This window comes from Cryptomeria japonica, chromosome 7 (genome assembly GCF_030272615.1).
Source record: "Cryptomeria japonica chromosome 7, Sugi_1.0, whole genome shotgun sequence".
NCBI lineage: Eukaryota > Viridiplantae > Streptophyta > Pinopsida > Cupressales > Cupressaceae > Cryptomeria > Cryptomeria japonica.
Genome location: NC_081411.1, coordinates 861174094 through 861193518, shown reverse-complemented (window position 1 = coordinate 861193518; position 19425 = coordinate 861174094). Strand labels below are relative to the sequence as shown.

The following is a 19425-nucleotide window of genomic DNA, read 5'->3' as shown; positions in this document are numbered from 1 at the left end:
TATTTACCTATGAAATATGCATACATAAATTAAAAAATTTCTCATTAGCATCTTTTTTTGGAGATCCAAGTGATTTGTTATTCTATTCTATATTTGATCCATTTTTTTTCAATCATACTATTTATAATGGGTGACTATCGCCCTTATAAACTGTCTGGGGAGCAAACCTAGAAAGGATAGCTCACTCGTTGCCTAATTTTTTATGGATCATTACTATATGTAGTAGCATGTCTATTTTTGTATTTTAAACAAGACAACAAATTATTTCTCATGAAAATATATGTTGATCTCCTTTCTACCAATCATTGGACTATATTTTTATAAGGAATATTATATGATCTTTGAAAAATGACAAAAAAATAATATTATGTTCTTTCTTTGCACCAAAAATGAAGTTGATTACTATGTTACTAACTATATTGTTTCTTCTATGGTGAGGTTATGCCTTCAAAACATATGATGCAAGTGCTATTACATGGATGCTGCAATACTTTAATAAGAAGACTATCTTCTATGTGTCTTTGAATCAAATGGACAAAATATGAATGTAGCTCTTAAAGAATTAATATGGCCTTGAAGATTTATGGAAGAGTTCCATTTGGATACATATGAAAGTACCATATTACTTGAAGTTACTTTACTCTTTCTAGAGAATATCATTTCTAAAGATCAAAATGAACATTGAAGATCATGGGCACCTCACTCAAGTGAAAGCATTCTATAATAAAGGCACCTTGAAGATCATGGGCACCTCACTCAAGTGAAAGCATTCTATAATAAAGGCACCTTGAAGATCATGGGCACCTCACTCAAGTGAAATCATTCTATAATAAAGAAACTTTGAAGATCATGAGTACATACTATATATTATAATTTTAGCCATCACTTTGAAATCCTCTATGTAGTGATTGGCTTTGAGGTGATGCCATTAAGGGGGAGTGTACATGACACCACCTAGTGGCTAAATCCTAGATTTAAGACCTAATAGGCATAAGACCTTTAGGCATTATATGCTCCAAATTCAAATAATGCTTGGCCTTAGGTGATGCCATTGAGGGGGAGTGTGCATGTCAATGACACCACCTAGTGGCTAAATCCTTTTTTTTTTTGAAGTCCTACGGGCACAGTATCGTAAGACCTACGGGCATATTGTAAATTCTTCTCCTTGTAAATCTTCCACTTGTAAAAGCATTGTATTAAGACCTACGGGCACTATGTAATGAACCTGGGGAGAGGCTAATTTGAGGGGACCGCGACTCCAATATAATTTTTTAAGACCTCACAACATCATTTTTAAAACACAGGGATTATAAATTATGACAAGATGACTTTCATGTAGTCCGGAATGCATGATCTTCATGTTGGCATATATTTGTGTCCCTGTTTATCATTGTCAATGAAGACCTACGTTACTGGGGTGCTTCATTTTTTCTTCTATGGAAATTGACATGTGATCCCCTATTAACATTAAGGGGGAGTGTTAGAACATAATGTTATTAGGGATCACATCCTTATAATATTTATATGTAATGTTCTAATATAGGGTTATAAAACCTTATATATTATATGCTTTATAAGCATATCCCATTTGAAATAATTATAATCTAATAACTATTAGATTATTGATTATTTATGAGTGGGGGTTATTGAAAAGGTGTGACTAGTGAAGTCACCCTTCCTCCTATATTTAAGGAGGTTCTCTCTCATTTGAGAGGTGTGTGTATTTGGAGCTTTATGGTGAGTTGTATCACTATGCATATGAGGTATTATTGGCCATGTGGAAGTATTGGAGGAGTGTCCCCAGGTTCATGTCTATTTTATGATAGACCATATTTGTAAGTGTTTTAATTAAATGATGCTTTATGGGGTTTTTTACTCGAAAGGGTTTTCCCCATGTATATCTTGTGTAATGTGTACATTGATGCATGTATGATTCTCATTTCATTTATTTTATATCTTGTTTATAATGATTAGTATCCTAAGATCCTAATTTCTAACAATAAGTCACACACCTAGGCCACGGGGAAACATCAAAAACTATTAAAAAATACATTTTCCATATACTGAGCAACTGCCATAGAGAGCTGAAGGCCAAAAGTATTGAAAACTGCACTACCAGAAATAGTCTCTGAACTAGACCATTGGAACCTGCCAAAAATAGCATACTGCGAAAAATAGTGTGTCCAAATGCATTTTAACCACATTTTGAACAATCATCGCAAGTTACTAAAAATAGTAAGTCTGGAAAAGTCTTCGGATCTAGTTGCATGTCACACCATTGCGAAGCTTTTTGAAAACCCAAAAAAACCCAGAGAAATGAGTTGTCCTCGCCCCCACTTACTAAAAATAGTAAGTTCACCAAACTCCACTGCTTGCTACGCATGTACCATCATTGCAAAGCTTTCTGAAAACCTAGAAGGAATCCAAAATCAAAATTGTAAAACTCCAACATGCAAGCCACCAAAATTGCCGAGACATCCTCTTAGAAAGTAGGAAACCTTAATTTCCACTCTCAACTAGCCTACGGGTCTCCGGAATAGGCTAACGGCCAACTGAACTGATTACTGTTGAGAAGGGGACATTACATAGAATTGTTGTTTCAAGACTAAATTAAGGCAAATCTCAAAAGGGGACATTACACAACAAGGAGAATTAAATCCATTGAATGGCCCAAATCTTCCTTCTAGAAACCCTAAACGACCTCATTTAATAATTTATACTAAATCTTAACCACCATCGAACAACCCACTACAAGACGAAAGTTGCATGCCTCCCAAGGCAAAATAACAACCTTTTGTCACAAAAAGACAAAACTATCAATTGGATAAATAACAAATCTTCTTGGGAAGAATCTTCACTTTTGTGAGCATGTTATTCTCAATCATCTTTAGAAAGACATCATCTTCAGAATTTGATCTTGTATTTCCTCTTTTCATCTTGGTAACCTTCTCGCACACTTGGGAAACACTATCTGAATTGCTTGAATCATTGGCTCCTCCTAACGGTCCTTTCCTCCTGGCTCCTCTTTGTAAATTACTCCTCATTGTGATCATACCTTCAACTTTCACTCCGATTCCTTCATCTTTCGACTCTTTTGATGATATCCAACCTGCACAGACAAGTAACTTCAAGGATCAATCATATTTTTATGAGACTCAATCATTCACTTGATTACCATCACATTCATTTCCACTTGAACATGCATCGTCATTCATTCTTTCACTCATTCCTTGAAGGATCTTCATTTTGATGGCAATGTAACTTGAGGACCCCTTAGTTTGCTTTCATAGCCCTATAGCACTTATAATTTTGATTCGAGACTTCTCCACTTGGTGGTTCATTGACTAAGTAATTGAGCTTGATTTTATCCCTGCATAATTTGACCTCTCAAATTGAAAAAAAAGCCGCAGAATTTGAACCAATTGATTTGCACTTTGCCGTTCCACAAATTCTGTCCTAACCTCAGACTGTGGGACAGATTTAGGAACCAAGACACATAGAATGCCCTTTTGAGTTTCTAGTCTTGAATTCATTGTCTCAGCATGCTGCTGAGAAATCATTTGTTGTGTGCCACTTGGACCTAAGACAAATTCTAGGATCCTCATGCTTATTTAGACCATAACTCGGACTGTTGAACACAAACAAGAAACTGGATCAAATTCGGAGTTAGGAGTATTAGGACTAAGGGCAAAATTTGCTGCTAGGACAAGTTTTGGGATTAGAGTTTATTCTAGCAAATACAGATTTTGGGAGTGAAAATTCCAAATTAGGGGGCAAACTCAGTGATAGGAACTTTTTAGGAATAGCTCCTATTCCTACCTTGGCTGCAATCACTGAATTTCTAAAGAATTATGGGGGGAACATACAAAGCCATCTCCAAAAGCAAGTGAGAAAACACCTCGAAGGGAATAATCAGCAGCAAGACAAGGAAGACTCCATCTTTATGACACCTTTCAAGCACATCAATAGGTTCAAGGAAGGTATACGCGGATTCTTCAAAGGGTGGTTGAAACCGAAAGGTCCCATAGCTGAGGAAATAAGGAAGAATGATGGAACTTTGAAGGAAGAAAGGAATCATTATAACATGCTTGTGGACAAGCATCTCCAAGAAGGGGAGACTGTGATGTCCCCATCTTAGACCTAGAAAGAACAAACAATAAAATACTCTTGTGGTCAAGGAGTGGCAAACCTTGAACACCTATAGCTAGTTAGTAGGAAGTTAGAAATTAAATGTACATAGCAAATAAATATCTAGAGTAATAAGATATCCGTAAAATTGAGAAGTCTTATAAATAGGATGATTTTTGTTAGTATGTGGATGAGTCAGGATCCAAAATGAAGATATCTCCATCAACCATCATCAAGCTTTGAACAATTAAGTGATCATGAGCATGGGAATAAAATCAGTATCGATCATCATTATCAGTGATAGAATGGACAGATCGACTAAGTATGAGAAGAGAAAAGATAACACCAATAAAGTCTAAATGATAGTCAGCATGAAGGAAGATTAACCAATCAAATGATAATCATCATAGCAATTGATATTGTTAATCAATCTAAGGAGAAGACAAGGGATTAGCCATCGGTAATAATAGCATTAAGAGATAGATGAAGAACAACAGCGACTTGTTTAAGTGTCTACCTTCCTAAGGTTATCGACAAATATAATCAAGCATTGTTAATCGATGAATAAGACTAATCGGTATTATGCAATATTAAGTTAATAATGATTCAATTATAAACTAATTGATATCATTATGAAGAGGCACGATAGTAATCAGTTGTCAGCATATAACAAGCAGATATCGATTATGTATGAAGGCAGCGATTAGTAAAGAGACTCATCAGAGGTTATGAGATGACTAGCCGGATTACATATGAAAGGATGCATTTAGCATAAGATCAGATCGATTATGAAGGAAAGTCTAATCGATAACCATAATTGTCGTGAAGTGGTGCGATTAGTAAAGGAGGTGATTATGGATACACATGAGTCGTGTGTTTTGCAATGTCACTTACCATTCCAATTACAAGATATAAGAAGGCATTCAAAATCAATCAAACAGGAGCATCAGATTTGTATTTATTTATTCTTTGTATCCTTACGGATCTGCTCTCTGTCAAGCATTTCCTTTGGCACATCAGGTTGCATGCATTCATAACTCCATATCTGAGACAGCACCACTAATTGCAAGGAAAGATTGTATATATCAGGCACAGCATCAGATTATTGTTGCAAGGTTATACATCCATATTTGAAACAGCAACTATATCGCTATAGGCGATAATATATATCAAACATTGCATGATTTAAAAGATTATATCAGAGACAGCAATCAATATTGCTACAAGCAATATTGTCTTACATCTCATTGCATATATTCAGAGGAATACATCAGACATAGCAATGCAACAAAATCATCTTGCATATTTACATTGCCATATTTGATATAGCAGAGATTCTATTGACTGTTGCACTAAAAGCAAATATATAATTAGATCAATTCACTTAGCATATACCTAGTTGTCCAATCAGAAATAGCAGTGATATTGATAAGAACAATTATCCTATAAATATCTAATATATATTGTTCTTGAATTAACATATTATTATTTTATCAATTGCATAATTGGAGCATTCCAAGTGGTATTTATATCATTAATCATAATTCATAGTAATTATAGAGGCTTGAAGGAAAGAAGTCTCTTGTAATTGATTCAATTGTCTCTATTTTCATAAGTTTTTAAGACAAGGGGACAGTACAGTAACCCATTCAGTAACTACTCTAATTTGATCCTTGTTTTTCTAGTTACATAAAGCAAGCATGCTCAATCAAATAGGAGATTGAAATTGAACTAATACTCTGAACATAGAGGTTCAATACTTGACAATGTTACCTGCATGTTGCCGATAAGAAGTGCCATTAATATTAACCCAAGAACTATAATGGATATTGAGAAAATTTCTTCTCCAAAATACTGGGTGGGTGACAAACCCTGGCAAAGTGTGCTGCAAGGCCACATTTAAAGTAAGGTGAAATATAGCACAGCAAAAATATAAAATATTTATACATGAAATTTTATACAGAATTGAACTTCTGAAATAGTGAGCTCACTCATATAAATTTCAATTCCATTTAACTTTGAAAAGAGTTGAACAGTACCGTACACTCTTGATACATGCACATCATTCCCTAATTGGAACATCTAGGAACAGCAAAGTCAAATCAAATAAAATTCATCAAGAAGACATAAATACAGAAGCTGGTTAGTATTATGAATCATCTTGAAACAAACTTATACCTGGCACAAAATGGATACCATGCTCTTAGAGTAATGTTTTCTCAGCCAGCTTGTATGAACCAAATAATTTAGGAACTGGCTAAACATCAATACAAACAGACAGAAGATGGGCTAATATCAACAATGAACCAGAGCTCTCTATGGGAAGCTTGCATATCAAAAAAGAAATATATGTCCTTGAGAACCCTCAGACAAACCAACAACAATTTGACAAACTTTATAATGGTGCATTTTTCTAATGTTCCTTTATGATATCTTACGTAAAATTTGCATTTGTTTCTATTTTCTGATAATATGCATAATTTGAATGCTAATGGAACATTTACATAGCAAGTAAAACAACATTAACCAACTGAACATTAACACTTCATATGGTATTACTTGAAAGTCCCCTTTTTGGACTAAGAAAAATAATTTAATAATTTAATTTGAGTTGCCTGTTTCTTTAACATATTAAAAAGCAACATATATTTTATTATTAAATTAAAAAGAACATCAAAGTGACATTATAAAGTGTTTTTAAAATGGGTCTTGTTGTGACCTAATTCACACATCGCCCCATCACAGATGGGGGACCCCTTGTTCTCGCTTTTTTTAGGTTATGTCTTTAGCTTTGCATTTTCATAAATCTTCATTTTGAGAGTTAAGAGTTAGAATTCTGAGGTTATTTCGGACCAGATTGAAAATTTATACTCAAGAATTGAATTTGAATGCTTTCAAAGTGCTTAGAAGGTCCGAAGCCGAAGGATGAGGATTGCAATTGCTTTGGGTCATTTCTGACAACCTGCTATTCTTAGAAATTTCTGCTTTTTCTGCTTTTTTGAAAGTGACATCTGGGTTTTGTTCTTTGAGCTATTTCATTACTACCAATTTTGTTGGAATTTGAAAATCTTGCCCCTAGATATAAAAAGCAAGGCTTCGAAATTTTTGCTTATTTATGAGATTAGGGTTTTGTTCTTTATAGTCTTTTTGAGCTCGCACATGTCTTCAGATTCGAAAATTTTTGCTTCCAAGTGTAAAAAGCAAGGGTTTGAAAATTTTTGCTTTTTCTGAGATTAGGGTTTCAATCCTCATGCCAGATTATTCCTACCCATGTTCTCATATTTTGAAAATTGTCTTTAAGGGTAAAAAGAAGAATGCAAACCCTAATTAGGGTTTTGTTCCAGAAGATCAACCATTTTATCAGTACCCATGTTCTTAGATTTCGAAAATAAGGTCTCTTAGTGCAAAAAGCAAAATGGAAATCCAGATTAGGGTTTTTTTTTTCAGATGAACCCGCAAGGTATGAACATGGCATGAACACTGTTGACCAAGTCAAAAGGAAGGCAAGCGAAATGGCACATTGAAAATTTCGCCCAGGTTGAAGAAATAAAAATGGTAGATAAGTTTGACAGGGCTCAAGGAATGGTAGATGATCAGTCAAAATCGTCCAAGGATGTCAAGCATGGAAGATGTTTTAGCATAATCAATGTCTACCAAGGTATAGGAGAATTGTCCGAGTAAATTGTCCGACAAATGTTAAACTCCTATCGAGGGTCAACTAATCCATGGCAAGAGTTACTCAAACCCCTGCTTAGGGTTAAGCTTATTCATACATGAAAATGTCTGATAAATCTTCTAAGTGTACTTCATGGCCAAGCTAAAATTGTTCGATAGATGGCAAACACCTACCAAGGGTTAACTAACTCATGGCGACAGTTAACAAACTCCTTCTCAAGGTTAAGCAAATAAGAAACCAAGGTGTAAAAATGGCTAAGTATAAGCAACTTTCATCATGTCCAACACTCTCCAAAGTCCGCCTTGTCCTAGACTCATCCAAGTCTGCCTTAGGAAGTGTGGAAAGAAAAATTTAAAGTATGCCTAGACAAGGTTGACTTTGGCCCAAGAAATATGAACAAAGTTCGCTAAAACTTGAGGAAGAATGTCTAAGGCAATGTAGGGCCTACTTAGGCGAAATTGAAGATGACATGGCAATTAAAGATGACGTAGCATTCCAAAAGGGTTAAAGATGGCAAAGATGATGACTTGGCAACTAAAGCAATAAAACATGACATGTCAAGTTCGAACTTCTAGAAGGAGATTTAAAACAAATAAAGCTTTCTAAACATAATGGATGCTTCCAATGAAGAGTTCGAACTTCTTGAGGATGGAACAAAACATTAAACTTTCTAAATTTGCAAATTCCCTTCTAGAAGAAAGCAATGAAGAGTTTGATCTTTCTAAAAGAGCACTTAAAGCATTAAAACTTTCTTAAAATCACTTTCTTGTGTGCCAAGTAATGAAGTTCGAACTTCTAGAAGGAGGAATAAAGCTTCTAAAAGCCACTTAGGAGGTTATAAAAGAAAGTTTCATCCCATTATCTCCTCTCTTTGCCAATCAAGTTCAAACTTCTCCCAAAATCGCGAAGAGAGATCAAAGTAAGCAGCTTTCAGGCATAAAAGATTATCAGATTCATGCCATATTATCAGTTTGGCCTTGCAGAAGTAAAACAAATTCAAAAGTTTTGAGGAGAGAAATTCGAATTCTTCCTTGAATTGGTCTAGGAAGTAGTTCCAAAATTTGATTGGATTATCAAATTTTCAGAGGAGTTTGCTATGGAGATGAGAAAAGAAATAGATTCAAGGGTTTGAAGGAAATAAATTTGAAATTCTCCTCAAATTCGCCATTGACAACAATTTGAAGGTGTAAATTCCACCTTGATATTCCCCAAAATTTTCCATAGAAAGTAGTAGTAAAGCAGGTCCAAGGGTGTTGGTGTTGGAAATAAGCCACACCCAGACTGACGATGGACTGGTCCAAGAGGGCCCAGTAGCTCAGTGGTAGAGCACTCCAGCAACATATGGAAGGTCCTAGGTTCGAGTCCTAGCTGGTCCATGTCTCAACATGGTATCAGAGCCAGGTCCATGCTAGGAGCCCCAAGCACACGAGAGGTGTGGCTTAAGGGGGGGTGTTGGTGTTGGAAATAAGCCACACCCGGACCGACGATGGACTAGTCCAAGAGGGGCCAGTAGTGAAAGAACCCTGATGGATCCCCTTGCTGATCTGCTGTAATTTTTAAAATAATAAACTATATTTTCTTGTGATTTTGTTGATGGTCTTACATAATAGAGAGAAGTTGCAGAATGTTTGGTTTCTTTTTGTATTTTTTTGAATATATAAGCAAGTAATGAGTAAAGAACAGCAAATAAGGAAGAAAGCTGAAACAAGTAAGAACATTCAATTAAATTAGAATTGATACAAATCGTACCAGGCAGATTTCTGATTTATAATATCCAGATTATTCCCTACGCACTGGGGATGTGCTTACATCCAATAATGGAGCCAATTGAAGGGTAGATGATGAACACAAACCAAGAACACCAGCTATGGCTGAATGAAAGTCTTCACCACTTCCAGCGTAAAGTGTACCTGCTGTAATGGTGGCATCAAGCTGAAACAATCACGCCCCAGCTAGGAAATTCAACCACCCTGCTGAAACCCTCACCAAGCAATCTGAATCTCCACAAGGAATAGCGCATACACTCTGACCAATAATGCCACTGCCAATCAATAGCTGAGGGCTACGTCCCAGCTAGTACCAATCATGGGGTTTGCTTCCCAGATTGAAGAATTGCTCTACTAGAGCATTATCGCACCAAACAAGTTTTCAATATGTAAAAGATAATGAGAAATTAGGTTTCCTTCTCCTTATATCTCTTTCCTTCCAAATCGAACCCTAAAGATATAGGAAAAGTGCGCTTTAATATAAAATCATATTTCCCAATATTGGGCGCCCAAGTATAGAGAAAACATCACTTTTTCAATATAAAATAACTCCAAGCGCCAAAAGGACCCTGGCAAGTGAAAATCATTTAGAAAAGTTCAAGACCTTTCCAACGAGCTATAACACATGGGCATACGAATCCAGATGAAGCCAAAAACCCCTTATTACTCCGAAATGGCTATAGACATAGCCTTATTTAAAATATTAAAACGCTAACTTAGGAAATATTTAAATATATTAAAAATATAACCCAAATAGCTACAGAGAGCTCGAAACACACCAAAAGCCTGAAACTGAACCTGTCACCTGTCTGCGATTGATGTCGGAAATCATGGATCAACTGGCAGTCTCATCCCTAAAATCTAGGGATGCTCCTTGAAACTAGGAAACATACCCAAATCCCCTAAAACTGAAACCATCTGAAAGGTCATGAATAACCTCATGACTGACAACTGTCACGACCACCTAAAATTTAGGGATATCCCCTAAAATCTAGGAACTGCTCCAAACTGCCTGTAAAGCCAAAATCCAGTCACTATATGCACCGAATGAGTCCCAATCAACCTCTGCTAGCCTACGAGACTCCAATGATAGGCCAACTCCTTCGTCTCTGATGTCCACTCTAGAAAGGGGACATGACAATCCTCCCCTCGGAGTTGCTTGCCCACAAGCAGCTGAAACACCAATCCTCTACCATCCCAAATAAGACGTAAACAAATCATTGCATGTAACTGCTGCTCATCTTTGATATAAACAACATGCAATACCCCGGCCTGGAATGGCTCCTCAAAACGCTGAAGCACCTGTGCTATCAAATCAACACTGCCTGGGTCCCAGAGCGAAGCATAGCTCCCGCTGAATACCTCAAGTGAGCAATGGAAAACTATATCATCTCCATAGATCAAATATCCATAAATGCCAAGATCACTAGTGTGTCTGTGATCACCAACATGCTTAACATCCGTCATAATATCCAATGAATGCCAATCCATGGAAGACCCTCTGTGATCTGACCCCATCTGACACAAGTGACACACAACTGCCACACGCTGTTGCTGATGTGCCGGAAGATCTAATGCCAACTCACTAGACAATATATAATACTGACTAAAATCATCACTGTCCAGGCTGGCATCTAAAAATATGTAATCACCAACCAGCAATGAAACAATCACCCTGTCTAGAGAATCAGGTGAAACTGCCACATCAACTGGCTCAAAGTACTCACTAAGAGTAACATCACATAACTCATCCACGTCAGCTATCTGATGACAATCAACCTGTGGATCAACTGTCGTCCCACTCTGCGCGATAAACTGAGATGGATAGTGGGTAAACTCCAGCTCCATCCTCGTGAAATTCCGAACATACCGTCCAAGTGTCAACAACCACAGTACACCCACGACTACATCTATACATCTGAAGTGAAGCAACCCATGTAGGATCCACGAAAGAAAGGTACTACACATGTCTATACCATGATCCCACACAAAGCACCTGTAGGACATAAACTGCTCCTGCTGCTCTCCTCTGATATAAGTGCCATATAATCTTAATATCTGGAGCAACATACTATAATCCCTATAAGATGCTGTATCAAATGAATCAACACCTGGATCCCAAATAAAACTAAATCCACATCCATCTGTCATGAAGAGACAATGATAGTAAGAGGCATCCTCGATACCATGTCTCTCTACAGCCACTGTGAAACTCTCACACCTGTGATAACCATCCACAACAACACACTTGCTAATCCATGCATCATCCTTCCCCCATGATCTTGGATGAAGTCTCTGTGTCAAGGAGATGAAAAACTTTGATGGTCGTTGCTCATCATAACGGTTGATTGTTTGCTGATCCCGCAAACAATCCATCCCAAACTGCTGGATCAGGTGCCTGCAATCAATAACTATATCCTCTGAAGATGGGAGAGCACTATTGCAACACGGATAGTATAAGTCCTGAATCAACTCACATCTGCGAGCCATCCAATCATCTACAATCGGACTAAAAGAGAAATGAAGTGCACTCCTCGTGAGGTAATCCAAATGGAATCTCGTAGGCTCACTCAATGGCTCTGTGTCATAATCTTGTCCATCAAACTCATCATCACTCCCACTGCTCTCAAACCATGAATCCGAAGACAACTCATATGTCTGAGATCCAAAATCCAAAATACACCTCAGCTGAGCACTGTGGCTCTGCGGTGAAACATACTGGTTTCCCTCGTCAGCTGTAAGAGGTGTAAAAGAAGATTTGCTTTCCAAAGAAGGAAACAAGTCAACAAGAGTATCATACTCCCAACTAGTTGACAAACTGCTAGTCGCCTGTGAAAACAATGATGGAGTAATATCGTGAGTCAAATCACAACTCTCTGGTGAATCTCGCAGTGTCACAATAGAACACTGTACTGTATCTGTCGCTGATGATGTCTGTGCCACTCTCAATCTATCAGAAAGCTCCTCCAATCTGGAGTTCGCTTCCTGAAGGGACAACTGGGTATCCTCCCATGCAACAACAGTTGCCTCAAGCTCCTGAGAGAGGATATCAACTTCCTCCTCTTCCCTCAACAAAGCACCATAACTAATAAAATCCCTCTGAAGGAGATAATCTCGGTCAGCCACTAACTGTAAATACTCATGCTTCAGTATCCCAATGGCTCCATAAAGAGCATGAAACTCTGGTAAGGAAAAATCACTGCTGCCTTGCTCATCAATCATGAGGGTGCTCCAACTATGTGTAGCCAACAACTGGCGAGCGACATTGAAATGCTCAATAACTGTGTCTATACTCCTGTCATCAACCTTGAGTTGTCCAATCAGGCGATGAGGAGTCCGAGAATGTTGGCTCTCCTGTAACTGTACAAACTCAAAATCTACATTGTGGAAAGAAGTTGTATCTGTATCCTGTACCTCTCTGTAGTCAACATCGTGTATGCACTCGGCCATGGATACAACCTCATCCAAAGTACTGCTGCTCTGTGCCTCTGAGAACACCACATCCGTCAATGATGATACTGCTGAAAATGCACTGCCATCACTCTCTTCTGCATCCCATGTGTCTACACAACCCACTGGCTCACGATCCTGGGGTCCAGTGCTACTAAGAGAACATACTGGGCTGGATTCTAAGGTCTGATCTATAAAATCAGAATCATCATGATATGAGTTCTCAACATTCAAAGCATCATTGGTACCCGAATTTTGAATACCTTCATGTGACAGCCCATTGGCACCATCTTGTACAAGTGTAGACATTGATACCTCAAGTTGATGCAAAGGTACCTCATTGCTCTCATCAAAATCAGAATTGCTAACCTCTAAATCAGTTGCCTCTTGGGAAATCCCCTGCACGGAAGGTGAGGACAATTCATTATCCAAAACTGTCCTAATGTCTCCTTGAGTTGAATCCACATGTCTAACAAAACCATCACATAAATTCTTGTCCCACTCATCGGAACTTGAGGGCACCAAAACATTCTTATGTAGAGGTATATTACCCCTAAATGAAAGTTCTCTGTCCATTCCTGATTCCTGCACCCTTGATTCTTCTTTCCTTCTTTGCCACTGATCTGAACTTGTAGATACCAAGTTATCTTCGTCTGCTCCGAGTACACCCATAAATTGTGTGAAGGAAAGGAGCTCACGTATCATCTTAGGAAGAGAACAATACTGATGATACCTACTCATAACTGTATCATTAAATATCTTGGCAAGAGGCATCCTACTTTTTCGTGTTGGAGAAGATGAAACTTTTGAGTGCCCAATTTTGGTTCTAGCCATGGTATTTACCTGTAACTAAACTGATATCCCAACGGATCCCAGAGGTCTAAATAAAGTTTGTTCTCAACAATTTTGGGACTTTGGCCAGTGTATTGTCTTACCAGCTGTCAACTGTAAGCATAAATGTGTAGGCTGACAACTACCCAGTTGCTGATATGAATTATCAAAACCTTTTATCAAATACCCAAATGCTAGTATGAATTATCAAAACTTTTTATCCAGTACCCAGATGCTGAAATGAATTATCAAAACTTTTTATCTAGTACCTAGATGTGACAATTTCTCATAAACCCTACAGGATGGCAGGATGTAGGCTTTGATACCACTGAAAGATCCCTGATGGATCCCCTTACTGATCTGCTGTAATTTTTAAAATAATAAACTATATTTTCCTGTGATTTTGCTGATGGTCTTATAGAATAGAGAGAAGTTGCAAAATGTTTGGTTTCTTTTTGTATTTTTTTGAATATATAAGCAAGTAATGAGTAAAGAACAGCAAATAAGGAAGAAAGCTGAAACAAGTAAGAACATTCAATTAAATCAGAATTGATACAAATCGTACCAGGCAGATTTCTGATTTATAATATCCAGATTATTCCCTACGCACTGGGGATGTGCTTACATCCAATAATGGCGCCAACTGAAGGGTAGATGATGAACACAAACCAAGAACACCAGCTATGGCTGAATGAAAGTCTTCACCACTTCCAGCGTAAAGTGTACCTGCTGTAATGGTGGCATCAAGATGAAACAATCAAGCCCCAGCTGGGAAATTCAACCACCCTGCTGAAACCCTCACCAAGCAATCTGAATCTCCACAAGGAATAGCGCATACACTTTGACCAATAATGCCACTGCCAAAAGAATCCACTGCCAATCAATAGCTAAGGGCTACGTCCCAGGCAGTACCAATCATGGGGTTTGCGTCCCAGATTGAAGAATTGCTCTACTAGAGCAATATCGCACCAAACAAGTTTTCAATATGTAAAAGATAATGAGAAATTAGGTTTCCTTCTCCTTATATCTCTTTCCTTCCAAATCGAACCCTAAAGATATATGAAAAGTGCGCTTTAATATAAAATCATATTTCCCAATATTGGGCACCCAAGTATAGAGAAAACATCACTTTTTCAATATAAAATAACTCCGAGTGCCAAAAGGACCCTGACAAGTGAAAATCATTTAGAAAAGTTCAAGACCTTTCCAACGAGCTATAACACATGGACATACAAATCCAGATGAAGCCAAAAACCCCTTATTACTTCAAAATGGCTATAGACATAGCCTTATTTAAAATATTAAAACGCTAACTTAGGAAATATTTAAATATATTAAAAATATAACCCAAATAGCTATAGAAAGCTCGAAACACACCAAAAGCCTGAAACTGAACCTGTCACCTGTCTGTGATTGATGTCGGAAATCATGGATCAACTGGCAGTCTCATCCCTAAAATCTAGGGATGCTCCTAGAAACTAGGAAACACACCCAAATCCCCTAAAACTGAAACCATCTAAAAGGTCATGAATAACCTCACGACTGACAACTGTCACGACCTCCTAAAATTTAGGGATATCCCCTAAAATCTAGGAACTGCTCCAAACTACCTGTAAAGCCAAAATCCAGTCACTATATGCACTAAATGAGTCCCAATCAACCTCTGCTAGCCTACGAGACCCCAATGATAGGCCAACTCCTTCGTCTCTGATGTCCAATCTAGAAAGGGGACATGACAAGTAGCTCAGTGGTAGAGCACTCCAGTAGCGTATGGAAGGTCCTAGGTTCGAGTCCTAGCTGGTCCATGTCTCAACAAAGGGGTTTGAAAAGGAGCAATCAAAAAAGTTCAAAGTTTGCCATTAACAAGGTTTGCTGATAAAATGTAATGTACCATACGCTTTCTTGTCGTATGACAATACCACCTCCACCGTACGGCCAACACCCTCCACTGTTCGGTCAATACCCTCCATCGTACGACCAACCCCACCGTACAACCAACACAACCTCCCATACACCCTCCACCGTACGGCTCTACACTCCGTACGCTCCTTGCCTTCTGTATGGTGAATTGACTCTCTGTGTACGAACTAATAATCACGGCCTCAGAAAGATGGTTTCGTTATATGCAATATGTTGGACAATATAATTAGTTTAACACGATTTGGCACAGGAATGAACACACCAGGCAAGTAGAAATTCTGATTCAATAATGATAGCACTTCAGATTACAAAAATATTGGACTGGGGGTAGAGCAAAGTAGGGTGAGGAGTTACTCCAACCAAAACTGTGGATGCTAAGTAGGGAGGATCTTCCACCTCCGAAATGGCAGACGACTAAACTCCAACTGGAATTCACACACACAGAGAAAACACCAAATTCCCATACCTACAACAATGACTAACACGGCCATATATATGGCTTCGGGGAAACTTCCCAAAGGATTACAAAAAGAGCCGACATGGCCAAAATGTTACCGCCAAAAGTAAAAAGGGCCTGAGATATAATAAATTTAACTTTCAGGGCTATACACACAATTATTAAATTATTTAATAATATCGGGGACATTATAGTCCTCCTTGTCGGAGAATTGCTTGCCCTCAAGCAATTGCAGACTTGGATGCTCCAGAATCTGCTCGCCTTCCCAAGTGGCATCCTTGATCGACAGATCCTTCCATCGCACGAGGAATTCCTTGACTGTGCACAACCTCAACTTCTTCTCTCTGACATCGATGATCTTAGCCGGTTCCAGAATTGGTTTCCCTTCTTTGTCAATGGGTGGCAGGCCCTTCGACACTGTGACACGCTGCCCAACGGCCTTCTTGAGGCATGACACATGAAAAACATTGTGAATCCGACCCCCCTCAGTAAGTTCCAACTCGTAGGCAACTTCGCCCACCCTCCGAACCACTCTATAGGGTCCATAGAAACGTGGCTTCAACTTCTCCTTACCACCTATCTTCAGGGACGATTGTCTATACGGTTGAAGCCGGAGGTATACCAGATCGCCAACCTCAAAACTCTGCTCAACCCGGTGTCGGTCGGCATACATCTCCTACTGATTCTGAGCCCTCTGTAGGTTATCCTTGAGAGATCTCAAGATGTCCAAACTCTTCTGTAACCAATATTTGGCCCTTGGTGTGCGACTGTCACCCAACGCCAAATCCACGAATGATGAAGGTTCATAACCATGCAATGCTTTGAAGGGCACCATACCTATCGATATGTACTAGGTGGTGTTGTAATGGTGTTCACCCAAATGTAACCAACGGACCCATGCCTTTTGTTGTGCTGAGACATAGTTCCTAAGATAACCCTCCAGCTATTTGTTCACAATCTCCGTCTGTCCATCAGTCTACAGATGGTAGCTCGTGCTTGGCGACAATTCGGTTCCTGCCAACCGAAATAACTCCATCCAAAAGGTGCTCAGGAAGCGACTATCCCTGTCACTCACTATGTTCCGCGGAAGACCATGCAAGCGGAATACCTCCCGGAAAAACAACTCGGCCACTTGAGATGCCTGGTATCCAGTGGAGATGGCAAAGATATGAGCATACTTGGTCAACCAATCTACTATGACGAAGATGCAATCCTTCCCCTACACTTTGGGAAGCCCAGTAACAAAATCCATTGAGATGCTATCCCACTTCTGGTCGGGGATTGGTAATGGCTGAAGCAATCTAGCAGGTAAGGTGTGCTCAGATTTGTTCTGCTGGCAGGTGGAGTATTCCCGCACATACTGCAGAATGTCATTCTTAAGGCCCTTCCAAGAAAACCTTTCCGGGATTTGTTTGCAGGTTTTTAGGTATCCTGGGTGTCTGGCCAAGGGTGAGTCGTGCATTTCTTTTAGAATTTTTTCCTTCATCTTGGACTCAAGCACCAAACAAATTTTGTCCTTGTAGTAAATGATGTCGTCAACCACCTTGTATCTGTCATCCTACACTTGACCATCCATCAGCTCGCACGCGAATGTATTCTTGGAATTTTCAACCAGTAGATGTTACTTCCAATCTGTCGAAATCTGGTATAAAGAACATATGGCAGGCCTTCTTGACAAAGCATCGGCCACCACATTATTCTTGCCCTTCACATACTCAATATCAAAATCAAATGCTTGGAATTTGCTCACCCACTTTTGTTGCCGTTTGTTCAAATCCCTCTGCTCCAAGAAATATTGCAGGTTGTTGTGGTCTGTTTGCACGACAAACTTTGCCCCGACGAGATATTGTCGAACGTGATGGGATGACGGTCTTGCATCAACACCACTCCAATGCCTTCACCCGAGGCATCGCACTCCAATATGAAAGGGAGAGTGAAGTCTGGTAGTGCCAAAACCAGACACGTATCTCATAACTTCTTTCAACTACGTTAGATCTATCAGTGGTGCACCAATCTGTGAAAATCCCTTCACAAACCTTCTAGAATAATTGCAGAATCCAAGAAATCCATGCAGCTCCGAGAGAGTCTTAGGAGGCGGCCAATCTAGAATGGCCTGAATTTTCTGTTGATGCACCTGAACCCCACGGGCACTGATGATGTGTCCCAAGTACAATATCTCCGTCATTCCAAATTCGCATTTGGACCTCTTGGCAAACAATGATTGTGACTCCATGATTCCAAGAACTTCGTCCAAATGCCTCAGATGTTCCTCCCACGTTTTGTTGTAGATGAGTATGTCATCAAAGAACACCAACAAGAACTTGCGCAGCTGCTTGTTGAAGATGTGATTCATGCATGACTCGAAAGTGGTTGGAGCATTGGTTAATCCAAATGACATGACCAAGAACTAATAGTGTCCATAATGGCAATGGAAGGATGTCTTCTCCACATCTTGCTCCCTCATGCAGATTTGGTGGTAGCTAGAGCGGAGATCAATTTTGGAGAAATAGACTGCGCCTTGTAGTTCATCCAACAACTCATCGATCTTGGGGATGGGGTATCTATTCTTGATAGTCTTTTTGTTTAATGCACGGTAATCCACACACATCCGAAGGGATCCATCCTTCTTCTTTACTAGCACTACCGACGATGCGAAGGGACTAGAGTTGGGCCTCATCCATCCTTTATCGAGGAGTTCTTGGATTGTCTTCTCTATTTCATCCTTAAACTTCTTATCCATGGATGAAGTTGTGGTTATCAATAATCAATGGGCTGCCCAAATAAATTGGCCCCTCCTCAGAGTTCATTCCATCCTTTTTTTTAAATCAACTTTTGGGGATGGATTTGTGTTGTGCGTTTTGCACGCCTCGCCCCATTGTTTTCCTCGAATGGGGACCCCCCGTGGTAGCAGTCTACCAATCTCAGTTAGAGAGAAGCTCCTCCCCTGGTGTTCATCTGGAATCTCGAGTTTCAGGTCTGACCAAGAAACTTCGAAATTTGCATTAGATGGGTAAAGTGCGAAATATTTAAAATTTGCGTCCAATTTAAAATCGCCGAAGTTTGAGCTAAAGAAGTCGCGATTTTTGGTAAAGCTTAAAAAAAAAAACCTCTGTAACCCCGAAGTTCGGTAACTAAGGCAAAATCACAATGTTTTAAAAGTTTGCAAAATGGTGCATTTCGCCAAAGTTCAGTAAGGT

At 39.0% G+C, this 19425-nt stretch overlaps 1 protein-coding gene across 1 annotated transcript in view; it reads right to left on the bottom strand.

Moving 5' to 3' along the window:
• Positions 1-19425, bottom strand: part of LOC131047032 (probable cyclic nucleotide-gated ion channel 5) — a 369446-nt gene that overhangs the window by 68335 nt on the left and 281686 nt on the right. Inside the window, exon 6 of the mRNA XM_057980826.2 lies at positions 5902-6013. Within this exon, the coding sequence (XP_057836809.2) occupies positions 5902-6013 (112 nt within the window). The remainder of the gene's footprint in view (positions 1-5901; positions 6014-19425) is intronic.